This window comes from Myotis yumanensis, unplaced genomic scaffold (assembly GCF_028538775.1).
Source record: "Myotis yumanensis isolate MYYU_CA2020_CCGP unplaced genomic scaffold, mMyoYum1.0.hap1 SCAF_8, whole genome shotgun sequence".
NCBI classification, from domain to species: Eukaryota; Metazoa; Chordata; class Mammalia; order Chiroptera; family Vespertilionidae; genus Myotis; species Myotis yumanensis.
Genome location: NW_027223759.1, coordinates 47726483 through 47753899, shown reverse-complemented (window position 1 = coordinate 47753899; position 27417 = coordinate 47726483). Strand labels below are relative to the sequence as shown.

The 27417-nt window shown below is 40.9% G+C and overlaps 1 protein-coding gene across 2 annotated transcripts in view; it reads left to right on the top strand.

Annotated features, from left to right (window-relative positions):
• CERS6 (ceramide synthase 6) overlaps positions 1-27417 on the top strand; it is a 271370-nt gene that overhangs the window by 111864 nt on the left and 132089 nt on the right. For both annotated transcript variants that reach the window (XM_070422810.1, XM_070422809.1), the window contains exon 4: positions 27083-27140. In XM_070422810.1, the coding sequence (XP_070278911.1) occupies positions 27083-27140 (58 nt within the window). The remainder of the gene's footprint in view (positions 1-27082; positions 27141-27417) is intronic.

Sequence of the window (27417 nt, the reverse complement as noted above, 5' to 3'; positions counted from 1 at the left end):
GTTTAGCCTGAGAGTTTAGCCTGCATTTTCCTTTCATGTGCCTTCTGCGTGAGCGTTCTTAGACCAAGGTTAAATTAAATGTTGAGGCACTTTGGGCACTTACAGATCAATGAACCAGAGACAAACGTATAAATGCTGTAATTGCATTCATTTATTTCTCTCTTTACTCTTTTTCTTAACTCCTGTATCTCCAGGCATTGGATTATTTATACCGACTTTGACTGATTTGAGTGACATAGCATTAAAATGTTAACTTACATTTAATATGAGGCTGATGGTACTTATGAAGGGTATCTCTCATTTAACATAATTACCAGATATACCGCAGCATATGAATTTTAATGGTTTGAATTGATGTCATTATACAAACGTTAAATATCATCTCCTAATGTTTGACTCATGGCTGTTGCCTTACAATTGACAAAACAGTGTGCTGCTGTTTGCATAGTTATTTAAGATTCCTGGAGGAGATTAAAGAGAATTTATTGTTTTTTTTCTTTTTGGCAGACTTTCTTATTCAACTTAAGTAGATTTAAGAGGCCTCATATTTTCTTCCAGATACAATGGAAAGGTGCCTAAAATAGCAAGACTTTTAAAATTATTATTCTGAAGTGCTGGCTGGATAGCTCAGGTAGTTAGAGTGTCGTCCGATACATCAAGGTTGCAGGTTTGATACCTGGTTGGGGCACATACAAGAAACAACCTATGAATGTATCAGTAAGTGGAATAACAAACTGATGTCTCTCTCCTCCCCCCCCTTTCTCTCTCTCCCCCTTTCCTTCCTCCAAATCAATAAAAATTTTAAAAAATTTTATTATGAGAGCTGCCCCAAAATTCAGTATTTGCTAAGTTTTCACACAGCTGGCTAATAGACTTGCATTCTAGTCATGAGTCACAAAGGAAAGAAACAGTTTGTTGTAAAATGAGTGGCTTTGGATTTGGATTTAATTGAGGGCATTTGCTTAATTGCTGATCACAGGGTCATGCAAAATTATAACTTAATAGGCTGCAGACTAGATAATGTGGGGGGAATTTGGGTTCTTCGGCCAGTTTTTACCTGATTTCCAGCCTCCCTCCAGAATGCTTTAAGGAAATGCAGATGGATGGCTTCCAGGGATCACAATGAGGGTGGAAAATGTGAGGGGGAAAGGAAAAATTCACAGTGCAGCCCAATGCCTTTTTATCTGGCCTTGATCCACTCAACTGTTGTTTCAGGGTTTTGTCCCTGTTAGTACACAAAACTTGTAGTTAATAGCAAATGTTTTAGAGTTACTACAACTTTTTTTGGTTAGTTAGTGTTTGTTTGCTCAATTAGAAAGTTTGAGTGTGAGAACTTTTTACTCACAGCAAAAGTGACAGTCTGCCTGGTCCCTTTGAAATAAAACGCTCTCTTCCCCTTTCTTTGCTACTTCTGGAACTCTAGTAACTGAGCATTGAATTCAATATTCTAACTAACCACTGACTCACTTTCACACTACTGGAAAATTAGCTTTTATTTTACTTTTTCATTTGCCAGATACCATAGATGGGCTAAGGTAGAAGGCAGGTCCAGTTCCCAATAATAAAAACTGGTTTTGGGACCAGTGGAATATGTAAACTTTTGGAGGTGGAATAATATCGCACATACGGTATATTAATAACTGGTATGTTTATTTAGAAATGTTTTTCCTACTCACTCTCATGAACCAATTTATTCAAAGCCTGCATCTTTGACATCTTGTCTTTAACTTCACTGGAGTTACTTTGAAACCATCTAGTGTGGTGTCTACAGTATAATCTCTTCACTAAGTTGCATATAAATCTCTTCCATCTAAATTGCATGGACTTTCATGTTTTCGGTATCCACATTATGAAGTTATTTCTAAATTTTATTTCAGGCCCTCGCACACAATTCAGACTTATTTTGGACTCTCTATCTATACGTGTATGTTAAAGATCTCCAAAATGTATCCATTTTCTGAACTGTTTTTAAAAGAGATTTTTAAAAGGCTTGTTTATAGTGAATAATATGAATAATTATGAGGCCACAACCCTATAATCTCTAAGTTTATTAAATTTCTTTGCTTCCTTAAAATAGCTGATTTCACCAGCTGACCTTTGTAAACATTCCGAATTGTCATTAGATTGTTGAAGATTTGATTGTCTTCATACAAAGAATACTTCTTTGTTTAAAATAAACTACTTGAGAGAGTATTCTATGACTAAGAGGCTGTAATATATAAGAGAATATGTGGCAGTTCTCTCTTTTGAAGGGAGAGAAAAGAAGTTCTTAGTATATGTGGCATAGTAATTAACAAAGGGTTTTCCTCTTTTTTGCACATCTAGCAAAATTGATTATTTTTTGTTATCTATTCATGTGAAGCAGGGGGTCCCGCGCGGGTGAGGCCGAACGGAGTCCTAACAAAGCATGCCCGACTCCGGGGACCGGTTCAGTGACGCAGATCCAACTTTATTGTGTGAGTGCAGCAGTATATATAACATTCCAGACCAATCAGAAGTTTACAACATCCATAGGGCAACCAATAGTAGGAAAGATCAGGGTACTATGTAGAGGCTCTAGGGGGTCTACTCAGGCGGGCGATGCCACTTCCTGGTGTGCCGAGGAAGCTTGTATAGGCGGAGCGTGCTCACGCCATTGCATCTGCCGCAGCACTGAGATAAATCTCCTGAGCTCTTCCCACATTCATGTATGTTTTTTAAAGGTGAAAAAAAGTAGTTACAATGATGTGTGATTTATGGAAGAGTAGGGAATTTAAGTAGACTAATGATTATCATATGGCGCTTATATAACCTTAATAGTTAATAAGTTGTAATCCAAGAATAAAATGCCATTATGGGATATAAAACTACAGAATTAATGGAAAAATAGGACTCCATCCCCCAACCAGTACAGAAAGAAAAACTAATTACCTCTTACAAGATGTTCATTAGTCTCCACTTCTCCAATGCAGATCTAGCTCTTGACCTTTCCTATCTTAATTTCCACTTAAAGTATTGTGGCGATATGACAGGAAAATGAACAGAAAATCTGAGCATTTTCTTACGGTAATCTGGTAAATTGGGAAGAGGAGGCTTATATAGGACAAGAGTCTTACTGGAAATGACCACAATTAATTCTCCTCTCTTGAGACCTGTTTTGGCTTCCAGCAAGAGAAACATGTGTCAGAAGATGCTGAGAGAGCAAGTGGGCAGGTTGTGATAACAGTTAACTTGACACTTGAATAGCTCTGTAATTTTCAAGGAACTTGTGTGAGTGTTATTTAATTCCATTGTCACAACAACCTGAGGTACAGATTAAGGAGTTAGAGGGCTTCCCTCCTCTTCCCTGTCCTCTGTTTTCTTTTTAACATTTAAGGAAAGTGAGGCTCTGAGAGGTTATGTAAATTGACCAGGTCACCATGTAGAAGATGGGAAACAGGAAACAGGCCACTTCTCTGGGTATAGGAAAAAAACAGATACCATTGCACTATGTGTGTGTTTTTTTTCTACCCCCTGAAATCCTATTTCTCACTTATTCCTTCTAGGGACACGTGAAACATAGTTAGGAATGTGCTTTAAAGGTGATTATCATAGAAATGCTCCCCACAGGTCATTACTTTCTGAAGAAGGGCAGTAAATTCTCATCCTTTCTATATTTTCCTCTCTGCCTGTTTGCTCTTGCCAGTAATAAGAATGCAGGTACACTTAAGAACAAAGGAGACATCGGTATATTTTAAAATGAACATTGTCAGAGTAAATCCAACTGTGAACTGCCAGAGTTTATTAACTCATTCTGAAAGACTTCTGAATTTAAGTACAGTAGTTTGGTAATTACCCCCACCCCACATTTTTTAGGTTAAAAAACATTTTTCTCTAGAAATAATATTGGGAAAGAGATCATTTGCTGACATTCAGTTGAGATCTGTGTAACATTTCTTTGAGATCTTTACATGTAGTTTTATATATATTTGAAAATTTTTATATAGTTTGAGGACCATATGAAAACTCTTAGACCATAAAGTACCCACTTTATTAAAACATTGTCTCGAACTTCACAGGTGCAACCTGGTTGACAGTCTTGGATGAATTGAATTAAATGTCATAAATATTTATTGCATTATCAGTATGAGCACGAAGTGGAGCTGGTGACATAGAGTTAAGCTCTTTCCCTTTAAGGGAGTTAACACACTGGTATGAAGCATAAGAAAAACAAAAATAACTTCAGGGCAAAGGTGGATAAATAAATGCCAAAGGAGAAATGGAAAGGAGCCCTTTGGGGGTTCAGAGGGCGTGTGCGCGTCAGGTTGGGAATATCAGGATGAGCCTCACAGTTTGGGGTGGGCGCTGGAGGAAGCATGGTGATAAATGGAAGTTTCCATTGGAGAAAATAGAGCAAAGACATGGAAGCGGGAAAGTGTAGGGTATACTTGGGAAACCAGGACTGACTTCAGAATGGCAGGAAGAAAATAGAAGAGGTGATTGTGAACATGGCACTTTCCAAGGGTAATGAATGTATGTGTGACCTTTAGGTGAATTTTGATTTTCTTGGGAATTAGGGTGAAAATTTCTTTTCCTTCAAAAATTTTTAAAAGAAGGAAAGAAGGAGGAAAGCTTGCTGTGTTTTGAACTTAGAGATATTTAAGCTATGTGAACAAAATACTACCTACATTGACTACCGGTACATTGCTTCTACTGCATCAAACTCAGTTTGACAGAGAGGTAAGTCTTTATTGTGTTTTGACCACTCTCCTTTTTTTTTTTTAATATATATATTTTTTTTTTACAGAGAAGAAGGGAGAGGGATAGAGAGTTAGAAACATCGATGAGAGAGATCGATCAGCTGCCTCCTGCACGCCTCCCACTGGGGATGTGCCCGCAACCAAGGTACATGCCCTTGACCGGAATTGAATCTGGGACCCTTTAGTCCGCAGGCCGACGCTCTATCCACTGAGCCAAACCGGTTCGGCGACCACTCTCCTTTTATCCAGAACCTTTTTGCTACCAAGGACTCAGCCTGGAGGAGAGACACAGAAATCTCTGTCTGGCTCTTGCTCTGTTTCCTGCAGCCAATTCTCTATTATCCTTTAAAGATATACTTTCACATTTCTTACGAATTAGTTTAGCAAGAGTTTTAATACTTGATGATGCTTTATTTGATATGTGGTTTGAACACAGGGATATTTGCATCTTTATAGCCAATTACTCCTTATCCAAAGGGTTTTGTTTTAATTTTATCTCTAGTAGTAGAATTTTCAAATACTGGCACATATATGTGAGGATTTGGAACCAGAATGGGCTTTGGAGTCAGTCACTTGTGTAAAAACCTAGCTTCCCCTCCTATGAGGCTTTCTGAGACCTCCTTGTCTTGTGAGTTAGTGATGCTTACTTACCTCATTGGGTTGATTATAACGTGCATGTAAAAGGCTTTAATGCATCCTAGCTTCTCTTCCCCTTTCTCCTTTCCCTTCTCAGCATGAACTTTAGAAATGACAGTGGTGTCTGCTGAGTCCTGGTAAACGTATCCAGCTTCTCACCCTGCAATTAGGAAATGACCGTGCTTCTCTTTGAGCAGGAAACCCTCCAAGTCTGCATTGCTGCTCCTGTTCATGTGTCCCCTCAGCTTCCAAGGGTTTCTACTGCTCAGCCACTGGGCATCTCACTCCTTCTTTGAAACACAAAGGCACCTTGATGATACTGAGATAGAAATACTCTGTATCTTTCTGAGTTGTGCTTATTTGTATATTTCTTCCATCTCACTTCTTGACTGGAGGTTCTAGACTTACACTCCTTGTAGGCATCTTGCCATTTCCTTTGTTACCTAATACAGTGCCCTGTGTTCATTAATCTTGGGGTTGAATTAAATTAATCTGATGCCTTTGCAATGCTCACATATAAACAGTATCCAAGACTAGTTCTTACTTTTCCATGGCATGAGGCAAAGTTAACCACCACCCCATCTGTTTACCAGTATACTACAAAACACCTTCAACGTGTCTAGAAACATCCCACCCCAATAGACCTTGTGGATTGATTTCCTCTTCTCTCCAGAGCAAATGTGAAATTATTACCATGAAATCCGAGGCTTCTCTATCAGTTTCTGCACACTCCCTGCCACCCAGTACTTATTACACTCCAGCCTACGCCCTATGATTCAGCCAGGCAGATTGGCTAGCTGTACACTCCTTAACAAAGGTGTATAAAAATATCCATTGTCAGCTGACATAACAGGTGGCTTTCTTTACCATCTAGAATTCCATAAAAAATGTTGGCACAGTCTCCCACATAAGGTCACGGCCTAATCTGGGAAGCAGTATTGAGCCGGCCCCAGTACCACTGTGAGTCTCAATACATCTTATCTCTTTTTCCTTGATGTTAACTCATGCTTTAAATTAAAGTTAATGTGTATTTATTATCAGTGTTGCATGTTCATTTGCTGGTTGCTTGTTGATCTCTGCTTTTAGAAGACAAAGACCAATGGTGAATTCTCATTAAACAGTTTCCTGTACTAGTGTTCATATACTCTAGCCCTCCCATTTTATAGGGGAGGAAATTGAAACTTCTCAGGCAGACACTAATTTCTGAGTCTTAATATGGTACCTTTTAAAAACAAATTTAATTCACAGGCCTTATGTTTGCATGCAAGTTTGAGCTTGAAAATGCAGAAGTAGAATATTTTAAATGGCTTCTAGAAAAGGCAGCACAGATCAAGTAAATAAAATTTATTGCCCTTTTAAACCACAAAGTCATAAATACTATAAATGAAATGCCAAGCCAATCAAGTTGATTTAGACAGGGTTCTGGGACGAAGTCAGTATGCTATGTACATATTTTGATAGTAATGGTAAAACTAAACGTGATTGTCACAAATACCAAGGGTATTGCATAATGTGAGCATTGGTTGGTTCTTTTTTTAAAATGTGATTTAAAAAATATAAGGAAATCAATTTTCACAACCTATTTCAGATCAAGTCACATATAAAAAAATCAGTTTAGCAAAAAGTAAAGACCGTAGAGGTATTTAATAAATTTGTCTCTGAGTGCAACTAAGAAAAAGATACTTGGATTTTCTGCCTGCTATAGTACTTTATGCCCTATAATTTTGGTATCTTCACAAAATGCATAAGTGCTAAAATAATATTGATCCATTGCTAGAAGCAATAGCTTTAAATCCAAGTCTTACAGCTTTAATAAATAAATAAAAATCACCGAGATCAACCTGCCTACGTGTATAGACTTTTTACAGAGGAACATGTAGTCAGATGACATTTTTGGCCACCCAGAATTATGCAGTGCTGGTATTCAGCGTTTAATTTAAGAATTCAGATATGTTGTTTTCTCCTAGGGAGCAGAGAAGAATAAGTAATTACTATCTATGCATGCATTGTGGTTATTGGATATGAATTAATTTGAATTCATTAATCTCATGAGTTAACATCAAGGACAGGAAAAATCTGATCTAATGAAGTTATCTGTATGTGCCACGAGAAATAGAGTTTGGGATTTGACCTTGGTTGTCACCTTTTGGGACTTGGACAATATGTGACTTCCAGCCCCAGCTTCTCAGACCTTAACAGGTTAGCATTAAGGAAAAACAACTTCCTATAATACTATGTTTTCATTTCTGTTGCATACATACTGAAAGAGGAATGGCTGGGCCATGTGGTAAATTTATGTTTAAATTTCTAAGAAACTATCAAACTGTTTTTCAAAGTGGCTATACCATTTTGTATTTCCACCAGCAATGTATGAGGGTTCATTTCTGTACATTTTGGAAAGCACTTGGTATTATCTTTTTTATTATAGCCATTCTAGTAGGAACAAAGTGGTATTTCATTGTGGTTTTTAATTTTTATTTCTCTCATGAATAATGAGATTATCTTTTCATATGATGATTGGCCATTCATGTATTTTTAGTGACATATCTGTTCAGAGCTTTTGGCCATTTTTAATGGATTTGTCTTCTATTATTGAGACTTAGGAATTCTTTATATATTATGGGTGCAAATTCTTTATCAGATAGGGAGTTACAAACATTTTCTTTTTTTTTTTTTTTTTTTTTTTAATTTTTTTTTTATTTTTCGCTTAAAGTATTACGAAGGGTATTACATAAGTATCCTTTTTCCCCCCCCGCCCTTGACAAACCCCTACCCTCCCTTACCCCCCAGTGTCTTATGTCCATTAGTTATGCTTATATGCATGCATACAAGTCCTTCGGTTGATCTCTTACTCCCCTCCCTCCTGCCCCCCAACTCTCTCTGGCCTTCCCACTGCAGTTTGACAATCAGTTTGAGGCAGCTCTGCCTCTGTATCTATTATTGTTCAAAAGTTTGTAATGGTCTTTATTATCCATGAATGAGTGAGATCATGTGGTATTTTTCCTTCATTGACTGGCTTGTTTCACTTAGCATAATGCTCTCCAGTTCCATCCATGATGTTGCAAATGGTAGGAGTTCCTTCTTTTTAACAGCAGCATAGTATTCCATCGTGTAGATGTACCACAGCTTTCTAATCCATTCATCTACTGATGGGCACTTAGGCTGTTTCCAGATCTTAGCTATGGTGAATTGTGCTGCTATGAACATCGGGGTGCATATATAAGGGAGTTACAAACATTTTCTTCCAGTCTGTGGCTTTGTGTCTTTTCTTAATGGTGTCTTTTGAAGGAATGAATCTTTTTTTTTTTTTTTTTTTTTTTTTTCCCAATTATAAAAATAATTTTATCATCATTTTAACTACCAGTAAATTGCTTTGAAAATTTTTTTCATGTATCTGTTTATATTTAACTTGTGTGGTTTACCTGCATCCAGAACTGTGTACAAATAGTCATTCTAAGTCTTGTCCAGCAGTGTGTCTGTATGACCAAAAGGGGCCCATTAGAGAATGGATAGGCCAGCTCGGTAACGGAGCTGGCATTTGAAGGAATGAATCTTGAAACATGAATTATGAATTCTTGACATGGAATTAGTTTCCAATAGTTTTCTTCAATTTAATTTTTTTACCCAAGCTGAGTTTTGTAGGACCTTGGGGAGCTGCTGCAATAATAAATCAGTGGTTGGGTTGGTGATAGTATCACCCCTTTGGGAGGTTTTAATATTTTATATGCTTATACAGAGCACTAGTGCTAGAGCTCTAGCCAGCCCTATGTTTACACAATGCCTGTGTTTGTTGACTTCACAGTTCCTATTTAGGGTAGGGCTGTCAAGGATGACTTCAAGTAGAAGTTATCTTGGATGGTTGGTTTCATCCTGAGGATAGTGTAAAGGTTTCAGTCTTTCAGGTCAAGGAATAGGACTGCTCCTGCTTTTTTATTTCTCTCCTTTTCTTTGCTTCCTTCAGCATTCATCCCTTTAACACTTCTGTTTTCCTCTCAAGACTAGCCTTTATGATGTAAACAAAAAAAAGGGGGGGGGATATAGAGGAGAAAATTGAACATAAAAACTAGCTATAAAAGTTCCTGGAAGCAGTTAGGTAGCACTATTAGCCAGTGGATGGGGAGTATTGCTGTCGGTTAAGAGCATGGACTCTGTCACTTCCAAGATCTGTGAGCTCAGCAAGCTCCTTGATCTTTCCATAGTTCCTTCCACATCTCTAAGATGGGAGTAATAACAGTATCTACTTGTGAGGATTCATGAATTAGAGCATGTGAAGTGTTTAGCAGTGTATGTGTTGGTAATGACTCAGTAAGCGTTAGCAATTATTATTCTTGTTGTTATTAGTAAGTGATAGGCACAGCTTTAATGTCAGACATCCTGGATGAGAACTTGAGTTTGCGTCCCTGCTCCTGTATTACATAGTATCGATATTCAAGGAGAATTGTAAATACATGCTATTTTTATAATTTGAATTGTTTTCTTATTATCATACTAAAGGCCCAGTGCACAAAAATTTGTGCACTGGCGGGGGAGGGGAAGTGGGGGGTATCCCTCAGCCCCACTTGTGCCCTCTCACAGTATGGGACCCCTCGGGAGATAACCACCTGCTGGCTTAGGCCCGCTCCCCGGGTGGCAGATGGCAGGCCCGATCTCTCGGTGCCTGCCCCGCCTCCCCGGGTCACACACACAGCAGGGCCGATCTGGGGGTTGGGGCGCCACCCTGGGTCGTGCACACAGCAGGGCCGATCCGGGGGTTGGGGTGCCGCCCCGGGTCGGGTAGCACATGGGATGCCCCAGGCAGGGCGCACATGGGACGCCCGGACGGCAGCCGGTCAGGCCCGCCGATTGCTGCTGCCCCACCCAGCCACCTCGGGTCGGGTCGCACACGGATGCCCGCCGCCCCGGGTTGCAGATAGCAGGCCCGGATGGCGGCAGGGCAGGCAGCATGGCGCTGTCCCGCCCCACCACCCTGGGTCGCAAATAGCAGGCCCAGATGGCGGTGGGGCAGGTGGGATGGCGCTGTCCCACCCTGCCTGCAGTATGCAAATTAGCTGCCATCTTTGTTGGCAGTTAATTTGCATGTCGCGCTGATTAGCCAATGGGAGGCGTAGCAAAGGTATGGTCAATTACCATGTTTGTCTATTAATAGATAGGATGCCATCATTTATGAGATGCTTTGAGTGACTGATTTGCTAGTGACTCTAGTTCTAAATTTCTTACTTTTTGCCTCCACACATTCCCACCTCCCACTTCACATGCCCTTCCTCCTTTCTTTACACATTTTCAAACTTAAAAAGCCTATAATCAAGAATTTGACAATGTGATAAATACTTTGTAATAAATATTTCATATTGTTTCTCAAAGTGTGAACATTGATATACCTTTACTAATATTTTTATTTGGAAAGGAAAGGGAAATATAAGAATATAGTTATTCTTTTTTTAATCCTCACCCAAGGATATGTTTATTGATTTTAGGGAAAGAGGGGGAGGGAGGGAGGGAGGAAGGAAGAGAGAGAGAGAGAGAGAGAGAGAGAGAGAGAGAGAGAGACTGGGAATTGAACCTGTGACCTTTAATGTATAGGACGATACTCCAACCAACTGAGCCACCTGGCTGGGGCAGGAATATAATTATTCTTATATTCTTGACTTATTCAAACATTCTGATAAGTGATTATGTCAAGAACTCTTTATCCCCAAGTTATTTTCTGGTTCAGAAAAGTATCAGAATGGGCCCTGCCACCCCCAGCTTCCATCCCCATGAGCTCTTTTTTCACTATTCCACTAACAGTGAAGTGATTTCCAGACTCTTAATGATAGTCCCTTTTCCTTGTGTTGTAGCCACTGATGCCCTGTCCATTTCTTCTTCCTTATTCTACTGCAAAAGTCTTCAGGGGATTTGGACATGGGGGAAACTACTGGGCCCAATGGAAATGTCTCTTAGGTTTATGTTCTGCCTAATCCTCCCCTGCATCTCCACCCCACCACTCCCTCATTGCAGCTCACCCAGGGAAGGGGCAGGGTGTGACTCCATCTCCTCCTTAACAAGAACTCCAGACCTGGTGTCAGGAGACTGAGCTTTCCAGGCACTTTTCCCTGGTGACAGTCAGGCATGATGACCTTGACAAAGAGGTTACCGCTCGGATATTGTCACAAACTGGGAGTGTGGACAAGAGAATATGAATGACTTCTTAGAACCGATGAGGCTCCCTTAGGTTCGCAGCTGTAGCCCATCAAGAAACAGCTTCATAGATCAGCTCCTTAAGGAAGGGACCATGACTTACTCATATTTATATCCCCAGCATCTAGTAATATGTCTTGGCATTTAATAAATTCTCAATATATCTTCCTTAGTGAATGGCCATCTGTTTGCTCGCATAATTACAAATAGAATTTCTTTGATTTGATTTCCATCCGTTTTTGTTGGGTGGACAGTTTCCAAGAACTGAGCAAGAGTTCATTAGGTCATTAGAAAATAAGGGTGAAATTTTACCCATGTGAATTCCATGCCTCGGGAAAGCAGAGAATTCCATCCTGGCTTGTTCATGCAGCTTATAGAGTAAGATTAGGAATAAAACCTCCCACCCATCTCTGCCACATACAAAAGTAAAAAGCTCAAATCAAAGATTGTGGTGGCTCCCAGTTGAATCCAGCCTGCAAGAAGTATTTTGCTTGGTGCGTACGATGGTTTATTTTTAATCGAATTAATTGCCAACATTTATTAAAAAATCAGATTTCATGTAAAATATCAAATTGCCAGCTTTCTCTGAAAAATGGGGAAAACCTGGCAGCCCTTGAGTTTGCATTCTTCCCTGACATTTGACTGGCCCTTATTTCAATGGGTTATTGAAATGGCCACAGCCCCCAGCACCGCCTGTCACAGTGCCAGCCGGAGGCTGAGTGCCAGTCGCCATCCATCCAGGACTCAGAGCTAAGCCTGGCCGCTTCTTGGGCTGCCCCTCCTGCCTGTTCCCCACAGGACTTAAGTTTTCAGCTCGTTGTTTAGAGTCTTTGGGTTTAAAGGTTTTAGATGATGACCTTGAAGATTAGATACTTAATTTTGTGGCTATCCAATATCTGAATGCAAAGGAGTTTAAGAACCCATGAATAAACATAACTCATTTTGTTCACCTGTATGTTCTCAGTGGTCAATTTCTTCAGGTAGCATCCCTAATTTATAAACACATTGCCATGGAAATTCATGGCTGTACTTTTCACTTCCCAGCTCTACTAAATTTCACTCTTGACATTTTCAGAGCCCCTTGTACAATGTGCAGATATAGCGTAGTAGCAATCTCAATGGCTTTGTAACATTAAATATTAAATAACTTCAAACAAGGGAAAAATCACAAGTCAGCCAAAGCCTGACACATCAATTTAATAAGTAGCAACAAAGAGTCTCTCATTTACATGACCTACTGCTTAACCGCTTCAGGAGAATGAAGGCCTTCTCCACACTTGCATCTTCTTCAAATCTAATGTGAAATATCTGTCCTAGAGTCATGCTGTGGTTTAATAGTCTCTCCATCCATAGGCACTGCCCATACAGTTAATTATAAAACCTAGTTCATAAACCATGTATTGAGTGCCTGACATATATCTGCTAGATAAAAGTAGTAATGATAGCCCTGGCCAGGTGGCTCAGTTGGTTGGAGTGTCATCTGTATACAGCCTTCCTATGTTAATCCTGGGTAGATCTAAAGGTTGTGGGTTCGATTCCAGGTCCAGGGGCATACAGGAGGCAACTGATGGATGTTTCTGTCTTATGTTGATGTTCCTCTCTCACATCCATGTTTCTCTCTCCCTTCTTCTCTCTCTGTAAATCAATAAAAACATACCCTCAGGTGAGGATTTAAAAAATAATAATGATAGTTGAGTTATTGAACACCTGTCATGGGTTGAAATGCTATTGTGTACACGTTATAAGTTTCATTTCATTTAATCTTCACTCCAACCCTTTGAGGTAGGTGTTATTATCTTCATTTTATAGATGAGGTGATAGAGGCACAGGGAGTGCCCCAAATCACCCAGATGGAGTGAAACTGTAGATACAGTGTTCCCACCCAGGCCCTGTGAACACAGCCTCCCTGTGTTAGTCCTGGGTAGATCCAAGACGCAGATTTATCATACAGTGCCAAAAATCCAACTGGATGTTGGCCACATAAAAGATAACCATAATATAGATTATCTCTATATTAGAACAGTATATTAATGGGGACAAACATTTCTGCCTTTGGAGGTGGAGACCAGAGAAGACTTCAGAAAGATCATGATAAGTTGAGTTGGATAAAGAGGAAAAAAGTCTTAAGAGGAAAGAAAAGTATGAGCAAAGGTCCTGAGGCATAAACATGAATGGTTTATTCAGGAGATGGAAGGCAGCCCTGACACCTGGGTGATAATATTTATAGGCAGTACATGGAGACAACTAGGTATTCATTATTTCTAAACTTAGACTTAAGGTTAAAACAAAAAGATATAATCAGCCATGGCCGTTTTGGCTCAGTGGATAGAGCATCGGCCTGTGGACTTAGGGGTCCCAGGTTCGATTCCGGTCAAGGGCATGTACCTTGGTTTCGGGCACATCCCCAGTGGCGAGTGTGCAGGAGGCAGCTGATCGATGTTTCTCTCTCATCCATGTTTCTAACTCTCTATCCCTCTTCCTTCCTCTCTGTAAAAAAATCAATAAAATATATATATAAAAAAAGATATAATAACATATGTTGGATCAAGAATGAGATTTGTCAAGTCACCTTAAAGAGATGGTTCTAGGCTTGGTTGGGGCAACATTTGATTAGCTTCCCCCAGTTAAGGAAAGGATGAGAGCACAGAGGTGTTACAGGTTCCCCATCATAGAGGACCTCTGAGAGAGAGTGTGGCTGAGTGTATTAGAGTACTGGGGGAAAGGAGTGCTGTCTTATAGAATGGTAAGACTTGTTTCTCGATGAAAGTGCCTTAGGCCCATCTCAAGATCACCACTTCTTCTGTTTCTATGTTTTGCAATGAGTCGCTTGATTATACTCTGGCTTTCTGTATAGATTTGCCTATAGGAATAGAAACTCTCATTCATGCCAAAGAAAATATTCTGGACTGAGTTGCTGTGCTCTTTCTTATGACTAAGTTAATCAGTTGTTATCCTGGCTTAAGTGTCTGTCCGTGGAGCTCAGCAAAGCCCAGCCCACCCTTTGAGAGAAAGATGAAAACTATATGTGCTGGATTAGAGCAGAGGCTGATGGGACGGAGCAAAGGGAATACATGAAAGGACTATTCCCAAGGTAGAACCTGAGATTTGATGACTGATTAGAGGTAGGGGTTTGACGGAGGAGGAGGACTCAAGGGTAGGAAACTGAGTGTATAATAATGTCTTTGACAGACATGGAAGGCAGAAGAAGAGTGGATTTCTGGAAGAAAGGTAACAAATGTTTGGCTTTGGATTTTCAGTCCAAGGTGCCTATGTTGGTGAAGAGCTCCTGCGTTTGGGTATCCAGGCTTATGAAAGCAGGTTAGACACAGCATACAGTGAGTGGGTGTGTTCACCTAGAGGGAGCATGGGGAGTGAGGGGGCTGAGGGTGGAACCCTGGGGATCACTGACATCAGAGAAGAGCAAGGGTGTCTGCAAGAGGCAGGAGAGACAAAAGAGGGAAAGAGCAAAGTAGCTGGGATTCAAGCAAAAAGAATGGCCAGCTTGTCAGATATTGCAGGATGAAAGTGTGGCTTAGACTTAAAGTGTAAGAGTTTAAAGAGACCTTCGAGGTCTGATTGATTCCTCAGAAGAGAGACTTGAACTCGCCCAAGATCACCCTGAGAGCATCAGATGATGATCACAATGCTTCCGATTGGCAGTCTGTGCTTACCCCATTGTTTCCTGCTGCTTGTTGTTTTCTAAGTACAGCAGGTCCTCAAATAACATCATTTCATTCAACGTTGTTTTGTCATAATGATGACATGCTCTTATTTATGAAACTTAGCTCTTGTTTATATCAATTAGCCTATGGTAAATTGGCTTCATTATACATCATTTTGCTTAAAGTTGCAGAACCTATCAACAATGTTAAGTGAGGACTTACTGTATAGCTTTGCAGTTAGTATGTAATAGTGGCTGGTATGAGACATCATGATGCTACTTTAAAGTGGGCATCTCAGCACAGTTGGCGTGACTCAGTGGTTGAGTATCAACCTATGAACCAGGATGTCAGGGTTTGATTCACAGTCAGGGCACATGCCTGGGTTGCGGGCTCAGTCCCTAGTGTGGGGCTTGCAGGAGGCAGCCGATCAAAGGCCCTCTCATCATTGATGTTTCTCCTCTCTCTCTCTCTCTCTCTCTCTCTCTCTCTCTCTCTCTCCCCCCCCCCCTTCCTCTCTGAAATCAATAAAAATATATTAAATAAATAAATAAATAAATAAAGTGGGCAGCTCAGGAGCAGTTGAGATCTTGTTCCCCGGCATATGTCATCATTTTGGCTCAAATAAACTCTTATTAAAAAATTTAAAAATAATGAAAAATTTAAAAGTTAAGCGGGTAGCTCAGTCTCATTGGGTACTCCTTGCTACTTAGAATATGAGCAGTAGGTACTGCAGTGTGAATATAGCTGGCATGTAGGAAACGCATTGCTCTTTCAATTAGCATTAACTCATCATGCCTTCAACTAGTCAAGCATTGCATTGTGTGTGTTGTAACTGAATTCAATTTTATGAGATGGTTATTCTTTTATGAAAAAGTATGGGTTGTCTGACTTTTTGGGGGGAAACCTCAATGATGACAATTGTCAGTCTGATTATGTCTCTTTCTTTGTAAGAGGAAGGAGTAAGAACATCATCTTCCCAAATAGTAGCTATTAGATCAGAAACCTATGTACCCATATTTGTTTCCACTTGGAAGATGCTTGACATTTATGGATTTAACTTATATACATATGTGTGTACATACATATATACATACGTACACATACCTAAACTTTTACATCTACATGTACACAGACAACTGAAAAGTCCAGGAGGAGAGTATGGTGGCGAACCGGCTGAAGGAGCTGGGGTGTGATGAGAGATGGGTGGGTGTGGCTGGGAAAAAACATTAGAAAAAACTAGCCCAGGAGGCGAGACATGATTTTAAATGTTTGCATTGTGAGACTGGTATGCTTGGTCCTCATTTTCTGATGAGGAAACTCAAGAAATTTTATATTAGTCACTAGAGGCCTGGTGCACGAAATTCCTGGCCCGCACCCTCTCGCAGTCCGGGACCCCTCGGGAGATATCCGACTGCCAGTTGTCAGACATCCCTCTCGCAATCCGGGACTGCTGGCTAACCATCCTGCCTGCCTGATTGCCCCTAACCAATCACCTGCCTGCCTGATTGCCCCTAACTGCTCGCCTGCCTGCCCGATCACCCCTAACCGCGTCTGCCTCAGCCCCCACTGCTGCGGCTTCATCCAGAAGGATGTCTGGAATGATGTCCAGAGGTTGTTTGGCTGTCCGGCCTAATTAGCATATTACGTTTTTATTATAGACTAGAGGCCCAGTGCATGAAAATTCATGCACTCGGGGGGTGGGAGTGGGGCCCTCAGCCTAGCCTGCACCCTCTCGCAGTCCAGGACCCCTTGGGAGATGTCCACCTGCAGGATTTAGGGAAAAGTGAAGGTCTGCACCCATATCTCTGCACAAGGTCTGCTACTCAGTCTCATGTCCAGTTATGACATACAGAATGGAACTCGTGGCAGAAAACTGGCAGCAAACAGGACAGCAGAAAGGGAAAGATTAATTTCTGTCTTAAACTCAAAAGTACATGCATTTTGAAAACTTAAGTACCCTGAGTTTCTTGTTTCTTGATTCCCATGCAATCACAGCCTCATGCTGAACAAATAACTCTTTGTCTTCAGTCTGCTTTCAGATAAGAAAAAACAAATTACATAGAGACTAGGAAAGCACTTGATGTTCAGGGGACACAAAACATTCTTTTGACCTAAATGATAATAAATATTTGGCTGCTTTTGCCTCAACCACACACTTAAGAATTGGGACATATGCAGATGCAGGCTCCAGAGTCATATTCACTACATTTATTTTTGGCAACAAAGAAGAAATTTTGGTTTTATTTTTCTTTTCCCCTTACCTAAGTGAAAAAAGGGCCCCTTATTTTTTTTCTGATTTCCACAACTTGAGTGTAAATGGACTTTAAGCTCACAATCATAAGTTTAGTCTATATTCAGGGGACTTCCAAGAGCAATGAGGTAGTTTACAGGCAGAATGACCTAACAGAAGTATAATTTGTGGACCTTGCTTTTGAGCAGATGTATTTTGAGTAGACTGTCAGGAGACTAGGGCTGGTGTTGGATAGACTGACGAGAAGGGACAGATACCGGTGATGCTGAATTCTACCTGGCTGGGTGCTTGACAAGGAGAGAATAGGATGGATCCCAATAAAGAATTAAAGAAGGAATCAATACATGGACAAAGCATAAAAAGACCCCATATCCAAATTAAAGTAGTTAATTTGAAGTAGTTAAATTGAAGAAGCTGAGCACAATAGATTAGAACTAAGTGTAAAGTGCATATGATATCTGAAACACTTCCAAAGGCAATTTAGCCTTAGATGCATGAATGTAATGATAGGAAAAGAATAAAATTAATTATGATACTTAGAAAAGGATCCTTTAGGTCGATGGCATAAAGAACAAGTCATTCATGATTTCTAGATGTGAGAGAAGGAAAAGACATAGCCACTTAATATGTTTTTAGTGGACATACTTTTTATTCACACTGTCTTTTATAATACAATTTTAAATGCAGGGACTAATGTAACAAAGACACACTCAGCTCTATCTTACCCTGTTTTAAAAGGACTAAAATATTACCAAACCAGTTGAAGCTTCCTGAATACCCCTTCTCGGTCTCCTCTATCTTCCAGAGGTAATCTCTATCCTGAATTTGGGGGTTATATTTCATTTTTTATTTTTATGCTACATGTATCTATATGCATATGTGCATATATATGTGTGTGTATTCAAGAGATATAGCATTGTTTTGCATATTACCAAACTTTACATGAGTACTTAATCAATTTTTTAAATCAGTGATTTAGTGAAGACTGTTTGGCTCAAATGAAGTTCACAGTTGACCTGAGAATGAACAGTGAGCAGGTTTGACTTAGCTCCAACCTCAGCAACTTTGCTTTGATGTTTGTTGCTGCTCAAACAGAGAAACACCTGAGCCTTCAGCAAATGAGGAAAACTGTTTGGAATCACAGAGTTAATTATTGATGGAGGTAGAAATAGTTCAGGAAATGTTTACTTTGAGACTGAAATTCAAGTCTGCATATTCCGTGCATGGATGAGTAACACCTTTTCTCCTAGTTAGAGTACTTCATTGAACTCCTAATCTAATGGACGTTTAAAAGCTATCCTGGGAATTTAGATTATATGTCAGAGTTACTGAAAGAATTTTCATTCCTTATGCATGTTTTGTACGGAATAGTTGGTAAAATTATTTTATGTACTATTTTGCTTAAAATTAACTTAAAATTAAATAAATGAAGGGGGCACTCATACCTTCAGTAAAAATTCAGATGTCAATTTAGGAGCTATTTCTCACACATAAAAAAACTGTTTGCAACCCAAGTCAGAGGTCTGTGCCTGTAATCAAAGATGAGAGTTTTAAAATATGAGATAAAGAGGTAAGTATACATCATCAGAGAATTGCAGTGATTTTCATGTGGCAACATTTAGACAAGGTGACTTCATGGAATAACTAGCATTTGACATAAATCCCGAGGGAGGAGTAGTGTTTTAGCAGGTACAGAGGATGAGTGGTTAAGACAGAGAAGAGCCCTGGGTAAGTACTGTTGACTTTAGTTGACAAGCGCAATATTGTTTCAACTGCCCCGGTATTGAAAGAAAGAACCAGTGCAGTCCTTCCTCTTTCCATGCAAGCAGCCTGTTTCCATGCAACAGGACAGAGACTATTAGTAGGTAGTGCCCATGAATGTTTCCTCGATTAGAAACACCATTTTAGCTGCGTGCATTGTCTTTAACTTTCAGGTGTATCAAATCAGGAAGAGGCAACATAGCCTCATGGTGAAGAGCCAGGATACTGGAACCAAACTGCCTAGTTTCCAGTCCTGGCTCTTGCTCGCCCTTGCTACCTAGGTGACACTTATCAAATTGGTAAACCGCTCTGTATTTGTTTTCTCCTCTGAACAATAACCACAAAAAGAAGGATGATGACAATAGTACCGACCTTGTTGTGTGAAACAGTTTCACTAAATGATTTCCTATTTGTAGGGCTTAGAGTAGCACAGAAGACACTCCAGAAATGTCAGTAAAATGACCCATGTGCTCGCCCTGCTCTCTCTAGAATGTTTTCTGAGTTGAGTTCAGGGGTCACTCTGGATGTTTTCGCCTTGCTGCCACTTTCTTTAGAGATCGGGGGTCCCTGTACAATTTGGGCGACATCTGGCAGCAAGACACAAGACCTCAGCTCTCTGATTTCCTGATTTTTTATGGCACATTTTATTGGTCTTGATTTAAACAAAGAGCTGTATCAGCCTTGTTGTATAAGGACAATAAACCAAATTCTGTGGGTGGGAGTTTTTACTACCTTTCGTTTAATTTCCCAGGTTGGATGGATAGAAAGGTTTCCATGTCCAAACAAATACAGGGGAACACAATGACTTCTCTCAGCCAAAAAGTGCACCTTACTTCCGTGGAATCTGAGAGTGGGCATTAGATTCAGTGCTATGCTACGCTGTGTCCTGGTTTTGCCACCTAGCAACAGTGTGGCCGTAGGTGCATTAACCCCTCGGCCTCTGTTTCCAGTGGAGCAGCGATTTTCAGCTGGTGTGCTGTAGGTCACATGCTGTTGTGCCACAGGAATTTTAAAATCATATTTTACCCGACTGTTTAGTTAGGGGCACTGACCTTTTCCCTTAGATTGTCAAATTAAAAAATGACCACAGCCAACATAACAATAGCTGTGCAGTGTGAATAAATCAAAATTATACCTATTTTTTCGGTCAGAATGGCAAGAAATACATTTTTGTGTGTGCCACAGACTTTTAGTGATTAGTTTATGCGTGCCATGAGATGAAAAAGGTTGAAGATCGCTGCAGTGGAGGTTCCTCCATTGCAGAGTCTGTTCCTCGTCTGGAGTCTTTCTGGGATTGCATGGTGCTTTCTCACTCATGTGGGATCTGATGAACACAATAAACCGATAAACCTCCACCAACAGCTCAGGATCCAGCTGCTCCTTCTGCTAACCAGGCTGACAAGGATCTTCTGCTTCCCAGGCTCCAGAATGTTGTCATTCCCATTCCCGTTTTCTGTGTCCTTATGAGTTTATTTGAGTTTACTAGAGGCCTGGTGCACGAAATTCGTGCATGGTTACGATCCCTAGGCCTGGCCTGCGATCAAGGCCATCTTCCCCAGCTGCTGGCAGCCGGCCCCTCCACCCGCTGCCACCCACCCCGAGTCCCCTGTTCACCATCGGGCGATCAGAGCCTGCCAGCTGCGGGGAGGGACCGAGAGGTTGGCCGTTCCCACCCGCTCGCTGTCCCTGTCCCCCACCGCCAGTTGCCCTCTGTGTGTGGGGTGACTGGCAGGGTGGGGGCCTTGACATGGCGCTGCCCACATCTGCTGCCACCCACCACTGGTTCCCCATTCCCCGTGGGGGCTATTGGGGCCAGTGGGCTGAGGGAAGCTCCTGTGTTGAGTGTCTGCTCCCCGGTGGTCAGTGTGCATCATTGCGACCAGTCATTCTGCTGTTCGGTCTATTTGCATATTACCCTTTTATTATATAGGACCAGGGGCCCAGGGCACGAAATTCGTGCCCTGGGTGGGAGGGGGGGGGAGTGTCCCTCAGCCCAGCCTGCCCCCTCTCACATACTGGGAGCCCTCAGGCGTTGACCCCCATCACCCTCCAATTGCAGGATTGGCCCCTTGCCCAGGCCTGATGCCTCTGCCAGAGGCGTCAGGCCTGGGCAGGGGACCCTCATTTACCCCCAATCACTGGTTCTGCCCCCCACCCAGGCCTGATGCCTCTGGCCCAGGTGTCAGGCCTGGGCAGGGGACCCCCCTCTCCCTCCAATCACCGGCTCCGCCCTCGCCCAAGCCTGATGCCTCTGGCCCAGGAATCAGGCCTGGGCAGGGGACCCCCCTCTCCTCCCGATCACCGGTTCTGCCCTCGCCCAGGCCTGATGCCTCAGCCAGAGGCATCGACCCCATCACCCTCCGATCGCCTGATCGGCCCCTTGCCCAGGCCTGATGCCTCTGCCAGAGGCGTCAAGCCTGGGCAGGGGACCCTCATTTCCCCCCGATCACTGGCTCTGTCCCCCGCCCAGGCCTGATGCCTCGGCCAGAGGAGTTGACCCTCATCACCCTCTGATCGCTGATCACCGGATCGGCCCCTTGCCCAGGCCTGAGGCCTCCGGCAGAGGTGTCAGGCCTGGGCAGGGGACCCCCAGCTCCCCACAGTTGCAGGCTCCGCCCCTGCCCAGGCCTAACGCTTCTGGCCAAGGCATTAGGCCTGGGGAGGGGACCCCCAGCTCCCCGCAATCTCCCGCTCTGCCCCTGCCCAGGCCTAACGCCTCTGGCCAAGGCATTAGGCCTGGGCAGGGGACCCCCAGCTCCCCGAGGTTGCAGGCTCCGCCCCTGCCCAGGTCTAACGCCTCTGGCCGAGGCGTCCGGCCCAGACAGCGGGGACCCGCAGCGGCAGCGGCGCCCTGATCACGCGGGCTCTGCCCCTGCCCGGGCCAGATGCCTCTGGCCGAGGCGTCCGGCCCGGGCAGCGGGGACCCGCAGCTGTAGCACGGCCCCGCGATCGCAGGCTCCGCTTTAGGCCCAGGCAAGGGACCCCTAGCTCCTGGGACTGCCAGCTTTGCCCGTGCCCAGTTCCCATCGCTGGCTCCACCCCTACTTCCCGCTATCACTGGCCAGGGCAGCAAAGGCGCCCGATTCTCCGATCATGGCTGGGGGGCAGGGCCGCCTTTGCCCTGCCCCCCAGCTCTTAACTCCCCCCTGGGTTTCCGATCACTGTCAGTGGCAGGGGGCTTCTTCCTGCTTTCCCTTTCACCTCCCTGCATTGTGCCTACATATGCAAATTAACTGCCATCTTTGTTGGCGGTTAACCGCCATCTTAGTTGGCAGTTAATTTGCATATCACCCTGATTAGCCAATGAAAAGGGTAGCAGTCGTACGCTAATTACCATGTTTCTCTTTTATTAGTGTAGATGTTTTCTTAACAAAATCCCTCTTATGCCTGCTTAGTGCTGCACTCATAGGGGCACAGAGGTAAATGCATGCATTCAATTTGCATCTTTAACCAGGAATCATCTTTACATTTTTAAAGGAACCTTCTTTTTTTTTAAAGCTTTATTGTTGAAAGTATTACATATGTCCCCTTTTTACCCCTTTCAACCCCTTCTAGCCCGTCCCTGCCCCCCCACCCCAGGCCTTCACAACCCTATGGTCTATGATCACTTACCCTTTGAGACAGCATGAAGGGACCTGGAGAGTATTATGCTAAGTGAAATAAGCCAGTCAGAGAAAGACAAGTGTCACATGATCTCACTCCTGTGTGGAATCTAATAAACTGACGAACAAAATAGATCCAGAACATAGAAGCACAGAACAAACTGTCGAATCTGAGAGAGAAGGTGGGTGTGGGTGGGTGGGTGGGTGGGTGGGTGGAAAGAGAGCAACCAAAGAATTTGTATGTATATATGCATAATCCATGTATAAAGGAACATTCTTTAACTATATTTCTTGTTATCATAACAACAGTATCTTTCAAAATTTCCCTGTAAAATAATAAATTTAATGGTTCCTTTCTTCATCCCCTGTTTTCATTAATATTTGAGGATTCATTTCTTCATTGTTATTGTTACATATTTTATATTAAATTATCCCTTAAGAACAATAGCATTTAATTTGACAATGAAATATAGGGCAATTATTTATGTTGCTAACTGTAGTCCATAGTCCTTTTGTCCTAAAATTATACTTTTGGAATTCTTAATTTTTATTTGTATCTTAGTGGCTTGGAATTGGCCTAAGTAATTTTTTAAGGAAAGGTTAATGAGTAATTTTCAGAGCCTTTAAATATGGAAGACTATTTTTCATTTTCCTTTACAAGTGAAAGATGGTTTGGTCGGCAATAGCTTTCTTTGACTGAGTGAGAATTCTCTTTTTTCTGTAATTTAGTAATACACAGGAGAAATTTAAGAGCAACTGGACATTTGTTCTGTTCATGATGACTTATTTTCATTTGATTTGTGTGTTGACTTGTTTTGTTTTCATGCCTGAATACTAAAGGGTTTTTATTTAATTTTAATTATAGGACTCAAAATTTTTGTCAGAATTGGCTTTGAATTGTATATTGTTTGGAATACAATTTAGTCTTTTTTTCAGTTTAGTCTTTAAAAATTGTGACTCTGATTATTACTTCTGTTTCAGTTCTTCACTTGTGATTTCTCAGAAACAACTGTAATTAGACAGGTTTTTCTGATCCTTCATCTATTGGTGTTCTTTCACCTATTGGTTCTTTTCTCTGTCCTGATGTGGGTGTTTATCTTCTACATCAATGATTTAATTTTAAATAGTATGTATCTACTTCCCCCCACCCAAGTGGGTAAAAATTCTGTCACTTCCTTTTCAGTTTCTTCATTTCACCTGTAATCTCGTTTTATCTTACCCAATAGTCCTTATTGATTTATGGTTTTCCAATTTCATTTTTCAGGGACATATCTTCTTGTATCCTATTAACAATGCCAAATACTTTTTTAAATTTACCTCTGATTTGTCTAAGAAGTCACTTTTAGGAGACAGTTCTTCCTTTGAATCTTTAGCGTGCTCTTTTCTTTCCATACTTATGCAATACTTCTTAGTAGACCTATGCTGATATTGACCTGTTATTTTCATTATTCCTGCATCTGGAAATATCCACCTAGACCTGCTCACAGAAAGGGTGCTGGGTTGCTCTTGGCCTCACTCTCTGTCCTCTCTTCACCGGTCATAGTCCCTTTTTTAGATCTGTAGCAGGTTATAGATTCTGCCACATTCTTGATGGACTAGAAGAGTTTTATCTAAAGCAACTATCTCCAATGCCTTGTTCTCTGTTACTCTGTATATGGATTATATAAGAATCTAATACCCAGAATGCAATGCCACCATATCATCTTGTCCATAAGTCTGCTTTTCTGCAGAATACTAAGTGCTTCACTTTCTTCACACTCATTGTTTGAAACTAGCAGTCACTACTTGATGGGATGCGGGAGTCTCCTGCTTTCTCACAAAGCATCATTCAGGACAGAGAGCTGACTAGGTTTCTGAATGATACATATTTTTGTATTTCTGTACAAGATGGCAGAAAGTGGAGAAAGGAAAGATTTTCCTCCTCCCTTCAAGATTCATAGTTTGTTTTTTGTTGCCTTTTATTACATTTTAAAAATCTAATTTATTCTTTTTTCCTGCTGTAAATTTTTTTCTCTGATTTTTGGAATCGGTTGAAGGTTATTCCCTCCTTTTTGTGGTTAGATACTTTTGTGAGAGGTTGGGAGAGGCTTTCGGGGGCTGGGTAGCTAGACACCATTTAAAACTTTAACTTGTATGAAACTACACAATTTTTAAAAAGTACTTTCTGCATGTGGCAAAATTCTTGAAATTTTTGCTTTCTGCAGACATTTTATGCAAATAAACTCTTCCTTGTAAATATTCATCACAAGTTGTTATTCAAATGATGAAGGCATCTGTGTTTCTGTAATAGAAACTATGTCTTATGAAAAATGGGTCATTTTTTTGCGATGAAAAAAAAATGTAGATACATAAGTTATTGTAGGAAATCCAATGATTTCCATAAAATTTTAATTTTACATAAAAACTGCCTTGTCACTGCCTATTAATAAGTCTTAGAGCTGAAGCAGCTGTTATAAATTACTTTATCAAGGAGTTGCAAATTCAGTTGCCTTCAAGGGCCAGAAAAGTGACCTGCAAATTCATGAAATAGGTTGGATTAATATAACAGGGATTGAGAGTGACTAGAGAGAAGTGGGGATTACTTCTGCTCTCAAATCCTTGGGCCACCAGTATAACATCAAAAGCAGTATAATATAAACCTACTCCCCCATTATAGAGATAGAACTGAAGCCAAGGGATATTAATAGATGTGTATAAAGTTTGGAGACTCTATGTGTCTTAACCAGAACCAGCTCCATAATTTGCAGGGCCCAATGCAAAATAAAATGGGACCCCTTGTTCAACAGTGACTAAGACTTTCAAGATAGTAACAACAAAGCATTAAACCAAGCATGGGACCCTATGTGACTTGTACAAGTTACATGCCCTTGAAGCCATCCCTGGTCTTGGCTTCTGATCTAGAATCTGTACACTCAAACAGAAAGAAACACACACTCCCCCCACAACCACCAAAAATCTAATAATGGAGAGAGATGGGGTTAAAATTAAGTCCTTTTCTGCCTGACTTATTTCACTTAGCATAATACCCTCTAGGTCCATTCATGTTGCTGCAAATGGCAAGAATTCAGTGCTATTGCCCAATATTCCGTTGTATATATGTCAATGTACAAGTCAATGTACATTTTACAATATCACATCTTCTTTATCCATTCACCTATCAATTGTACACCGGAAACTAATATAACCAATATAAGATTGTGTACTAACTCTACTTAAATTTTTTTTTTTTTTTTTTAAAAACAACCTCAAATAAAGCCAAAATTAAGTCTTTGATTTTGATTCTGCAGTCAATGAGGTTTTAGAATCATTGCTTCTCTACATTGTTTGGAAGTTTTTGTTGGATAATTACTGCTTCCATCCATTTTTACTCTTTCTTACTACATTCGTGTTTTATGAATTATTAGTTGAAGATTTTCAACCCTGAAGCTCTAAGCTCTTCTCTAAATGTAAGTTCTGACTTAATTTCAGAATGTTTGGAGAGTCACTCACCCAGGAACAAAACTCTGAGGGACACTTGTGTCTTCTGTTGGGTCTTACCCTGTCTCTTACTTTAAGGCAGCTGTCATTTCTTCCAGGAAATTTTGTCTATAACATGAATTATCTTCTAAAATAACCTTTTCCTTTTCACCTTATTAGACATTTTTACGCAGCTTGCAAAACACAAAAAGCAATTTGCCTCCTGACAAATTGAAGTTGACTAGTCACTTTCTCCTTTGAGTTAATTTACAAGTTATAGCTCAAAGTACTTTTAACACCATTAATAACATAGCCTAAGGAATGCTATTTAATGAAATCTAGCCAGCTATTCACACTCAGAAAATATACGAAATAAAACTGGGAATTGAGTAGTAGCGTAAGAGTATATGTAGTCTCATATGAACTTCAGTTAAGGCAAGTAATATCATATGAATCAGAATTCAAAAATATCTTATGTAGCTTCATATTGTTGAAATATATCCCTTCATAGAAGATTAACAAGAGGACATTCACATGGGAGAAAAAAGACGATGTGCAAATGGGCAAATACATTAACCAAGTGAAAGGAAATTTAAGTTGTGAATATAATTACTAATATTTAAAACATTTGCAGTAAGTTATGCACATGAGTGTATGTGTTCAGCTAGCATTGAAATTGCTCATTAAGTTTAATCTCAGTTTGGGGCAGGGGTGGAGATGGGGGGTTGCAAATTTAATGGACTTTTTCACTTATGTATATCAGAATATGCTGTGAAATATAAAAACTGAATGTCATAGAATTTTTTTAACCTTCTACAGGTGGAGATTTTCATTTTACCTTTACGTATTTACCTATGGAGTCCGGTTCCTGAAAAAGGTACGATCTGCCAAGTTACTTTATATAATTCTTATGTGACTGTAAGCCTAGATCTCATTTTTTTCTGTATGACAGTTATAATATTTTAAATAGTCATAACAGGCTTCCTAAGAATTGCTTGTACATTTTCCCTTGACTTACAAAAATATTTGCAGTTTATTCTTTATAGTAAGTAATTTTTAGGCAGATTCCTAACATACTTTTGTAAATAATTTGTTTTTCCGGTGAAAAGGTATTGCTAAGTCCTCTAACCACTCTAGTTGGTTATTTATTACTT